The sequence below is a fragment of the Schistosoma haematobium genome, chromosome 6, assembly GCF_000699445.3.
Source record: "Schistosoma haematobium chromosome 6, whole genome shotgun sequence".
Lineage (NCBI taxonomy): Eukaryota > Metazoa > Platyhelminthes > Trematoda > Strigeidida > Schistosomatidae > Schistosoma > Schistosoma haematobium.
Window position 1 is genome coordinate 21,628,916 of NC_067201.1, and position 11,500 is coordinate 21,640,415.

An 11,500-nucleotide genomic window follows, 5' to 3' on the forward strand; every position below is an offset into this window, starting at 1 on the left:
TCAAGGATCCTAAGGGAACAAATGTCATATGAAACTATTGTGGGTCACCGACTACCATGCGACTGCATCTCCTAACGTTGCTTTACTGCCCTGTGGATTAAACCTCTAGGTGAAAGGCTTAGGGAGTGGTCCTCTAAGAAAACTAACTGCTTCGGTTTGGGCGTTCAGGAAGTATTCCAGCCCTCACGCAAATCGAATGATGAAATGTGGCGCATATGTATTTGGTGCCTCCTATCAATGCTTATGTGTTTAGATAAATAAATAAATGAATAATAATAATAATAATAATAATCATAATAATAATAATAATAATAATAATAATAATAATAAAACTCATTACTTTTGAGCATTTCTCCCCTATTAAGTAACTGAGAATAAATGTTAGTGTAATTTTTACTAGAGATTTTATTACAATCGTAGATGGGAAGAAATTATAGCTAAAGATAGCAGTTACTGCAAGGATAACTCATTAATCTGTTTATGACGTTGGCCTTGAACTCAAAGTTTTTTTGCGTTTAGTCTAACTGCCATTCAACTGGCCTGGGTGGTACGATATGATCTCAAAAAGAAATGTTTCAAGCAATAATAGCTCAACTAGGTCATCACGGTAGACGAACCGGTTTATCCCGTCAAAGTAGAAGCTACGGTTCGGCATAGTCGATGGTTCTGCTATAAAATTATGTAGAACTACAGAAACGATATTACATGAAAAATTCAATGAAGAACGCTAATAATCTACCAATCTGAAAACGAATAACTTACGTTACAGCTTTATATGCGATAAATATATCGAACATGTTACTCAAAGCATGATCGTAAGAAATAGTAGATAAATTTAAACAAATTAGAGGTCTAATCCACAAGTCACTGGAGCAACGTTAGGAGATGCAGTCCCATGGTAGCTGGCGGCCAACAGTATGTTGACACGTTATTTTTTCCTTCAGAATACTGGAACCCATGTGCACCATTCGTTTGGAATCAAGGTTTTCCAAATCCCTTAGGTGGGTGCTCCGTAGCCACCAATCCGCTTTAAACACCAAATATTTGCTTTCCGTCCTCTCAGTTTTGTGAACAACACCTCTGTAACGAGAAGGCAGTGAGTAGGAGTTTTCTGGTAGTGGTTATATACGCATGGCCATGTGAGCATTTCGAGAGGGAAAGCGGAATCTCCCCACCTTTAGCCGTACTAGGATATTTGAAAGTCCTGATCGAAATAACTTTGGATCAAAAGGTTGAACAGTCAACCATCTTTACACGTGTTTAATACATGTATCTGTGTGCACTTCACAGATGGTGTTAACTTTTAATACGATCATAACCAAAAAAATTTTTCATTTACACGGAGATAACTACAAATTAATTAGTCAAAACCTTAACATAGGTAAAGAACGAGATGTGAATATAAATACAAAGCGTTTCTAGTAATCCATTTACACTTATACATAATGAAGTATTCAGTTCATTAGTAACTATTCGGACAATGGAATCGATGATCGGAAAGTACGAGAAACCATAACACCTCGGATGCTTTCGTCAACATAGGACAGTCAGCTAAAAAAAGTGCATATCCCTAACTGAATTCATTGATCCACTTGTTCAATCCGTTATCTTCATTGACAACTCGAAATGTTTCATGGACTTCTTGAGTTATTTTTCTCATGTTTCACCTACACACTAAACAGCTCACTTCACGTATTTATTGAACAGGTCTACTGTAGTACTTACTTCACGAAAACGATCCAGAAGTTTGCCTTCCGACTCCTGGCTGCGCGACCCCCTTTCGCCTATATGGACTCCTCCCACACGTCGAATAATATTTTGGACAGAACTCATTCTTCCAGTTTCCGAAGCTGCTTTGCTGTGCTGTAATAAACTACTTCCATGGTCTATTTCGAAATGTGATTCGGGACTTTCTCGACCACTTGTAACTTGACTCCCAGGTAACGAAGCTAACGATTCGTTTGCATATTCTCCAACCTGATGATTATAATTGTTTAAAGTACCTGAATATTGCACAGGCACCTGAACTCCTAGATAAGAACTAGAAGAATATCTATAGGAGCCACTCCTGAAACTGTCGGTAGTTGGTTTGTGTCCTTCCAGTAAAAGATTTACAAGATCTGATGTCTGCAGATTCTGTGGAATAAGAAAATTCAAAGAACATTTGTGGTATCGAAATGTAAGAAAATATCAATTCATTCCCATCTAAAACACTACCACCAGATAGAGAATATATTACTAAACAAAATATAAAAAATCAATTCAGATCTAACATGTAGGCTCTATAGCATTAAATATTAAGACTTAAAAATAACTTAAGTGGAGAGCTTCTACTAATTGCCACTGAAATGTTCACCAGTATGGTGGATATCCCTGACTACAAGCTAAAATGTGTCAATTAAGATATATATATATATATGATACTTTAGAATACAGGTTTCGCTTTACATAGATTAGATGGAATCTAGCAAGCAGTGGAATCTAAAATGGGTATTTCATCTTATTTGTGACTCATCACATGGATGTACCTGCACACCAAAGTTGATACTCAATGAGATTTGAAAGTAGTGCTTTTCGCTTCAAAACCAACGCGTTAACCACTTAGCTACTGACTCCAGATAGCTATGGATTTTATTATTCTAATCAAAGTAGGTGTGGTTTTTCTCTCACTAAGTATCATTCATGTATCCTCCTACAATCCAAAAAAAATTAAATAGTTTAGTAAACAGTTCTCTTTTCGGTCAATTCATTTCCAAATCTCTACAATCACAAATGTCTTAATGCTTCTTGACGTTTTCAATTAGTGTAATCTGTTGACTTTAAAAAGTGTCTATAATATGTTGGTCACTAAGCAAAGCTACGTTAAGGTTTCAAGCATGTCCATAATTCAGTGTGTTTTTTCTCAACTTTTAGAATTGAATTTTTCTCCTAGTTAGTGATCGGGTGTGAATATCAATCATCTTTTAATACTGTTATAGTTAAGACTACTTATATCTCTTCTGAGGAAAATCTGATGCTCAGAATTGAATTGGGTCAATGCGAAATCAGAGCGCGATAGGATTTCTATTTTTTTTTTCAAATGAATCCAATTTGACTGATGACAATATCGACCACTTATCAATTCCAAAGAACATAGTATCTATTTTGTTGTATTTGTTATTTTAAACAGTTGACAGGTGATACTGGAAGTTTGTGAATAAAATTAATGGGTAACAAGAGTTTGAATTATCTTCTCAAGGAATTTCGTACGTACACCTTTGGTGATTTCTATTAGTGAAGGAACACTACTACTGTTTATATGGGTAAAACTTCTAAATAGAGAGGTATTAGATGATATACTAATTAGGAAGTACTATTTACTTTTATTTAATTGAACACATAAATATTGGTACAAAGGGCCACTCAATACATATGCGCCACACAAGTCGCCTGATTTGTGTTGATATGCGTTAAATGACCTACTAGTCTAACTCCAGAAGATTAAACTGAAAGTAAACACAATGACAATATTTCATGAAACTGGAGCCCTTTACGAATCTGAATAAAATCAAAACAACAATTAAGGCATAATTACATGAATTTAATATTCGTGATTTCTCATCAGCTGCTTACAACCACTGATATATATTGAAGTGTAGCCTTGAGTCCCTTCAGGGGCTACTGCCGGTTCCAAGCCCGGATAAAGGAGGAGGGTTGGGCATGGGGTTAGCGACCCCATCCCGTAGAAAACTAACTCGCCAGAAAACGCCAACCAGAAAATATTATTCAGACCTTTTAAACTCTGCCCTGGGAGTCAGGTCTTCATTTAGAAGAACTATGACGCCTCATGATGAAAGCCGAGTTCCTTCGGAAGTCACGAGGCCGATGCCCCTTCTGACAACCAGAGCGACCATTTATTTAGGTACATGAAATGTTCGTACAATGTGGGAGACCGAGAGAGTCTTCCAAATTGCTGTAGAAATGAGAAGATACAACCTATAGGTGCTTGAGACCAATGAAACACGTTGAACGCAGGTTGGACAACAACGACTAGCTTCAGGGGAGCTTCTGTTATACCCCGGCCATGATGAAGAAAATGCTCCACATATACAAGGAGTTGCATTGATGCTGTCCAAACAAGCACAAAATGCACTTATAAGATAGGAATCTCGTGGACCAAGGATCATCAAAGCCTCCTTCAAAACAAAGAAAGAGGGCATTTCAATGAACGTCATCCAATGCTATGCGTCTACCAACGACTAAAATGAAGACGCTAAATGTCAATTCTGCAATAGGCTGCAGTCAATCATCGAGAAGTGCCCAACAAAGGACCTGACCATTCTGATGGCAGCAGTCAATACCAGCCAAACAAAAGCAGAAAAAGCCACGGTACAAGCTGAATACATAGAAGTGAACAAGCAAGTGAAGAGGAGCATCAGAACTGACAAACGTAAATATGTGGAAGATTTAGCAATGACGGCGGAAAAGGCTGCAAGACAAGGAAACAAGAGAGAACTATATGACATAACAAAGAAACTCTCTGGAAATCACCGTAAACCAGAACGACCAGTGAAAAGCAAGGAAGACAAGGTAATCACCAACATTGAAGAACAACGAGACAGGTGGGTAGAACACTAAACCCACCCAACATCGAAGCAGCACCCACGGACCTCCCAATCGATGTTGGCCCATCAACAATTGAAGAGATCAGTATGGCCATCAGACAAGTCAAGAGTGGCAAAGCAACAGGACCAGACAACATTCAAGCAGAGGCACTGAAAGTAGATGTAGGAGTAACTACAAGGATACTCCACATTCTCTTCAGCAAGATTTGGGATGAAGAACAAGTACCAACGGACTGGAAAGAAGGACTTCTGATCAAAATACCGAAGAAAGGCGATCTCAGCAACCGTGATAACTACAGGGGCACCACTCTTCTCTCAATACCGGGAAAAGTATTCAACAGGGTATTGTTAAACAGGATGAAGGACTGAGTAGACGCCCAACTTCGAGACCAACAGGCAGGATTTCGTAAGGATAGATCTTGTACAGACCAAATCGAAACTCTACGGATCATTGTGAAACAGTCAATTGAATGGAATTCATCACTCTACATCAACTTCATTGACCACGAAAAAGCATTTGATAGCGTGGACAGGACAACATTATGGAAGCGTCTTCGACACTACGGCGTGCCTCAGAAGATAAGCAATATCATACAGAATTCTTATGATGGATTAAACTGCAATATCGTGCATGGAGGACAATTGACAGACTCGTTCGAAGTAAAGACCGGTGTCAGACAAGGTTGCTTTATACCACCCTTTCTCTTTCTTCTGGTGATCGACTGGATCACGAAGACGTCAACATCTGAAGGTGGCACGGGATACAGTAGGACGATCTAGACTTCACAGATGATCTGGCCCTTCTATCGCAAACGCGACAACAAATGTAGGAGAAGACGACCAGTGTAGCAGCAGCCTCAGCAGCAGTAGGCCTCAATATACACAAAAGGAAAAGCAAGATTATCCGATGCAACACAACATGCAACAATCGAATCACACTTGACGGAGAAGATTCGGAAGATGTAAAAACCTTTACATATCTGGGCAGCATCGTTGATGAACACGGTGGATCTGATGCAGATGTGAAAGCGCGGATTGGCAAAGCAAGAGTAGCATATCTACAACAGAAGAACATCTGGAACTCAAATAAACTGTCTGTCAACCAACACCAAGGTCAGGATTTTCAATACAAATGTCAAGACAGTTCTACTGTATGGGACGGAAACCTGGAGAACTACGAAAGCCATCACACAGAAGATACAGGTGTTTATTAACAATCGTCTACGCAAAATACTTCGGATCCGTTGGCCAGACACTATTAGCAACAACCAACTGTGGGAGAGAACAAACCAGATTACAGCGGAGGAAGAAATAAGGAAGAAGCGTTGGAAGTGGATAGGACACACATTGAGGAAAGCACCCAACTGCTTCACTAGGAAAGCACTCACGTGGAATCCTCAAGACCAAATGAAAAGAGGAAGACCGAAGAACACATTACGCCTGGAAATGGAGATAGATATGAGAAAAAGAACAAGAATTGGATAGAACTAGAAAAGAAGGCCCAGGACAGAATGGGTTGGAGAATGCTGGTCGGCGGCCTATGCTTTATTAGGAGTAAAAGGCGTAAGTAAGTAAGTAAGTAAGTAGCCTTGAGGTATGATTTAGGTGAAACAATTGACATCGCCGACGGATGGAATCGGAACGACAAAGATCATCTGTAGCAATAATGACAGTAATAATATCTGTAAATGAACGGGTGTGAGGTCACTTAAAGGTGGAATTCAACAAACAATGGGATGAAGTAGTAATTAAATGAAGTCTGGAAACAGATAGAACGATCGTGTCATAACCATAAAAGTTGTGAAGAGTTTTCATAAGTTTCAGACCACTTGAAAATGGATATAATAGATATTTATTCATGAGTTGGTTATTGTCTAGAATTAGAAATTACAGGGCTATGTAAACTTTTGTCAAAGGAAAGCTAAGAAGAGGAACCCGCCTTTATTACACAACGTGTCTGCATGAAAATGCATACGCACCGAAATTCATCGAGAAGTATGCCAAACCGACGTACGTGATAAACACGATATAGAAGAGAAAACCTGCTTTTTATATATGCGCTTTAAAGGTGATGAAACTACTGTAACGATCAACCACAGGGTGAGTGCCATGAGGAAGACTGCTTATTCAACAGCATGACTGACGACGTTATGTGGGACGAACTGCTCAATTAAACGAACAAAAATTGACAAGTCCTTTTTTCTCAGTAACTCCAACTGCATTTGCCAACTTATATGTAGGTAGGAAGGAGCATACATTGGAGGGACAGAGAGGAGAGTATATATTCGCATTTCCGAGCACGTTTTATAGAGTCTGAGAGTGAAAGGTTCAGTGGTTTTAAATAGTGGGTAGCTCTGAATTTAATTGATACCTGGCATACCATTGACGTTCCCTAATCCTTCAAAACTAATAGCAGACAAGAAACGAAATGTCTCTTCAGTTTGCCGAGGCAGTAGCAACTAAAAAACGCAAACCAGATTTGTATCCATAAAGAGACAGTAATCAGATTATTACCACCTTTGTAATTTCATAGCTTGATTAATACCACCTGCAATTATTACTTTTTTTACTACTATTATTATTGCTTTATTAGAGTTTGTTTCATTGCGGTTTTCGGTAAACCAATTCTCATTTTATGTACCCCGAAGTCATCCTTCCATTCACTCAATTCCCTAAACTTATGTAAACGCTTCAGGTTTGATTTAATTATTACACAGCCAATCTTATTAGTTTCTAATTCTAGACAATAACCAACTCATGAATAAATATCTATTATATCCATTTTCAAGTGGTCTGAAACTTATGAAAACTCTTCACAACTTTTATGGTTATGACACGATCGTTCTATCTGTTTCCAGACTTCATTTAATTACTACTTCATCCCATTGTTTGTTGAATTCCACCTTTAAGTGACCTCACACCCGTTCATTTACAGATATTATTACTGTCATTATTGCTACAGATGATCTTTGTCGTTCCAATTCCATCCGTCGGCGATGTCAATTGTTTCACCTAAATCATACCTCAAGGCGACACTTCAGTATATATCAATGGTTGTAAGAAGCTGATGAGAAATCAAGAATATTTAATCCATATAATTATGCCTTAATTGCTGTTTTTCGTTCTATAAAAACGACAATAAAGTGAAATTAAATTAAGATCAAAATTTGAAACTTCAACTTACACCATTATTTTTAATCAAGGTTTCAAGGAACATTATTAGTAAGCCAGCAGATCCCCAATCGATAGGTAGCCGATCTTGAATCTCCGTAAGCTTTTCATGTAAGAAAGCAAGTACATCAGCTTTTAGAGTACCTATACGATTTAACGGCCCTGGATAAAACTGATGCTCCGCTTGGTTCCAGCATGCAGTAGCCATGACACAGGCACGTATTTCTTCGCCATCGTCTTCAGCACCTCCAGCGTCAATACTAGAGAGTCGACTTGGAGTTTGCATGCCAGAATCAGTCATATTAAAAAGAACATTTTGTTCGGATGGTTGTTGTTGTTGGCTAAATTCAGAGTCGCAAGTGCGTGTAGTGTTGTCTGATGCTCTTCTCGTTGCATCAGCCACAGCTTCATTGACAAGTTCAAACAGGTTAATTATTTCAACTCTGGCAAATTCTCCATTCCTTGGCCTTGAAGGTAAAACCTAAAAAAGGTATGATTTAGTTATTTTTTCAAGTTCATTTTTTTAGCTAAATATATGATAACTAACTTGAACAATAACGCCAGGACAACTAAGCCAAGCTTTTACATGTGGAGTATTGTAAAAACGTGGAGTTTCAGGAATACATGTTCCAAAAAATTGATATGGATAACCACCAGACCATAATTGTGCAGCTGCAGCGTAATATTGATAGTAGTAGTTTGCATAGTCTAACGATCCTATTTGATTTACAGATGGTATTTGAAAACCTTCAGGTCCATTTTTTATAGTAGGATTAAGTGGATGACTTGTAGGTGTTTTTGATGATTTGTTCATAGAAAGGTGAGAGGTGGATTGTTGAGGTAGCACCGGTAGCTGAGCCATTTGATACGGTGAATAAAATTGGTTGTAGTACTGTGACATCATTTGATACCAGTGAGCATAAGGATTGGATTCTGTTTGTAAAATAAAGAGGTGTTGGTGGAAATGAAACCGTAACATTTGGTTGTTATAAGATAATACAGACTAACAGATACTTAGACATTTTTCAGGTTATAAACAGAGAAGGTAAAATATCGAGATGATACCTGAGTTGTGGTATTGGATAGGAGTCCATTTAAAATATTAGCAAAGCAATGGCTTGTTGGTTAGTGTCCAGCTTTCAATCAATCAGTTAAAGGTCTGAGTGTTGAGGGACGGGGCAGTGTTACTAGTCCTCACTGTGGTTCTAAGACGGATATGTAAACCTGTACTTACATGAGTTATATTAAATCAAAACAAGAAATACTTAAAACGCGATTAAAACGGGCTAAAGTGTATGTATGTACCAGCACAGCTTTTACTAATAAATGGTAGTGAACAGAGTAACCTGATGAATAAGATTTCATGAAAGTAGATCATTACCTGAATATGTACTTAATATACAAATTGTGACGCCTTCTGAATTTTAAGAGACCGTTTCACAACTTAATCATCAGTTACTTTCACATATGGAAAGTATGGAACCTAACATGATTAATTAGGAAAGCACTGATTTGTTATTTGACACTAAGTTTATCGCGTGTTTATGGGAGTAAGCCAATGGTTTTTAAACAGTTCAAACGAACCGAAAAAAACTGAGTAACTTGTCCTTAGTACATGAACTTAGAACTCAACGGAGTTTTGAAAGACAGTATGTACTTAAATCGCAGAAATCAGCAACAATGCATAAACGTAAAAATCACAAACCAGTCAAAAATTACAACTTACGTTGCAAATTCTTGTTAGAAGATTCCGTGGACACTTCTTGGTGGGGTTTTTTGGGTCTAGCTTTGGAATGAACTTTCTGAGTACTTCTACTAGATGTAAGTGTTTGCTGAGGTAGCTTGGGTCGATGAGCCGAATGACTGACTTTTCCTATTTTCGGAAGTACTGTATTGTCGGTTTTCGTTGATCCTGTTCCCTTAAGTGCATTATCAACGCTATTGACCAGAAGCTCTGGTTTGCAGTTAGAACTGGGTGAACTGTTTACAATATTCTGGTTATTTCTCCTATTGTTTTCTTCAATAATTAATGAAGAATTAACGGGAAAATCTGTAGGCTCCTCAGACTTAACACCTGGTTCGGGTTGAGAATTGGAGGGAGGAAATGTGCTTATAGATGACTGTTCGGTATCTTGGTTTGGGCTAAAGTTTGGTGAACTATTGAAGGGATTATGATCATAACCGAAATAGGGACTTTGGATTTGATCCTGATTTACAGGGTACCCTCCACAATACATCATTTGAGGGGGAATCATTACCTGAGGTGTTCCATCTATGTCTCTGCTACTAAATGAGTGAAATTTTTCGCAAATACCTTAATTTTTGTCCCTGTTCCATTATTCGTGACGTCAACAGCTTCAAAACCAGCACTTCTATCTCACTGTTCAATGTTAGTCCTGGTAAACCAAGGTCAGTGTGCCATGCGGAAGGTCGCATAACACCGATTAATTTTTCGTACTGGACGTACTATGATGCTGAAATCCTACATAGGGAATTTATGGGGTAATTAGCAATGTAAGCGCTAATGAAATAGAATATCGATGTGGCGATTCGACTTATATTCCCGAACTTAAGTTACGCGGCATTACAGAGAAAGGATGTATTTGTGAAATCTCAGCGAATGAATCTGAAGTAAATCCAACGTTAAGCGTACTTGAATACATTGTAGCCAGGTCTCACTGATGTTTCTCATGCTTTAGAAGCTTTCATTCTTAAGCGGTTTAGTCTGCACTGACCGGGTTAGTTGAGGCAACGCGTCTCTGGTAGTTGAAATATCGATCAAACCACTTAACGATAGCTTCTTCATGTTTAGGGATGCTTGGAAAATGCTTTTCAGTGAGTGAAGCCTACCAGCTATCATAATATTGATGGACTTGACCATTATTTGCGAGTTGTAAACAGGTGGGTAATCCTAGATAACAGACGACTGATACCACCCCAAATCCATGAATATCCGGAGAGACCAAAACTTGTCGGGGCCAAGTATATCAATATCTAGTTTGAACTAGTCATTTAGCCAGCGGAACTAGCATTATAATAAAATATGATAGACATAGGCATAATGCCTTGTAAAACTTTCCAGCACCGCAAGTTCTATGGTTGGAGTTGTCTAAAGAAGGCCTACTGATGATATTTAATGCGGTAATCGGGCGCTGGGAGGGTAGGGTTAATTCTTTTAAACCTGCATATACTCATGATTTTAGAACACATAAGACATTCGTAAATCACTGATAATGGTTTTGGAATCGGTTCAAGCTCTCATAGCTTAGATTACTATGTGGTGCGCTATGATTTATTTATTTATTTCCCATAACGATTAGCAGAAGTGAAATTATGGGGTATTATTTGCGGTACTAGACCAATAGCGCCACCGGGCTATACAGCCACTTTGTTATTCGGGAATATTTGCACGATTGAACCAGCCAAAGAAAACGTGTCCCTGACAAAAACAACCATAACTTTGTGTTTTGACAGCCGAAAAATTCAATTTTTTTGACCCTAGATAATCTGTCAGGATTATTCATAAAACGATGAGGCCAAGTAAAATAAAGACTAATGTAGCGTTCTCCAATCGAGCACAAAACCGCAGTGAAATTATGAATATAGTGGAAATATAATAAAATAAACGTCATGCTGAACAAACCAGCGCAAAAAAATGAACCATCTTCAATGAGCAGTGTTCGCTTTGAATCGGTGTGATGCTTAAAAATGGCTTATTCCTGAAC

General features: G+C 38.3%; 1 protein-coding gene across 3 annotated transcripts in view; it reads right to left on the reverse strand.

Moving 5' to 3' along the window:
- SEC16A_1 (Protein transport protein Sec16A) overlaps positions 1 to 10,993 on the reverse strand; it is a 40,726-nt gene extending 29,733 nt beyond the window's left edge. The window contains exons 1-5 of one of the 3 annotated variants that reach the window (XM_051217121.1): positions 10,090 to 10,993; positions 9,502 to 10,055; positions 8,323 to 8,708; positions 7,789 to 8,256; positions 1,726 to 2,136 (exon numbers count right to left, since the gene is read on the reverse strand). In XM_051217121.1, the coding sequence (XP_051065754.1) occupies positions 1,726 to 2,136; positions 7,789 to 8,256; positions 8,323 to 8,708; positions 9,502 to 10,055; positions 10,090 to 10,211 (1,941 nt within the window). In that variant the 5' untranslated portion in view covers positions 10,212 to 10,993. Of the gene's footprint in view, positions 1 to 1,725; positions 2,312 to 7,788; positions 8,257 to 8,322; positions 8,709 to 9,501; positions 10,059 to 10,089 lie in introns of those variants that run through there. The other 2 variants (XM_051217120.1, XM_051217122.1) reach the window with 2 other exon arrangements.
- Positions 10,994 to 11,500: the final 507 nt, after the last annotated feature.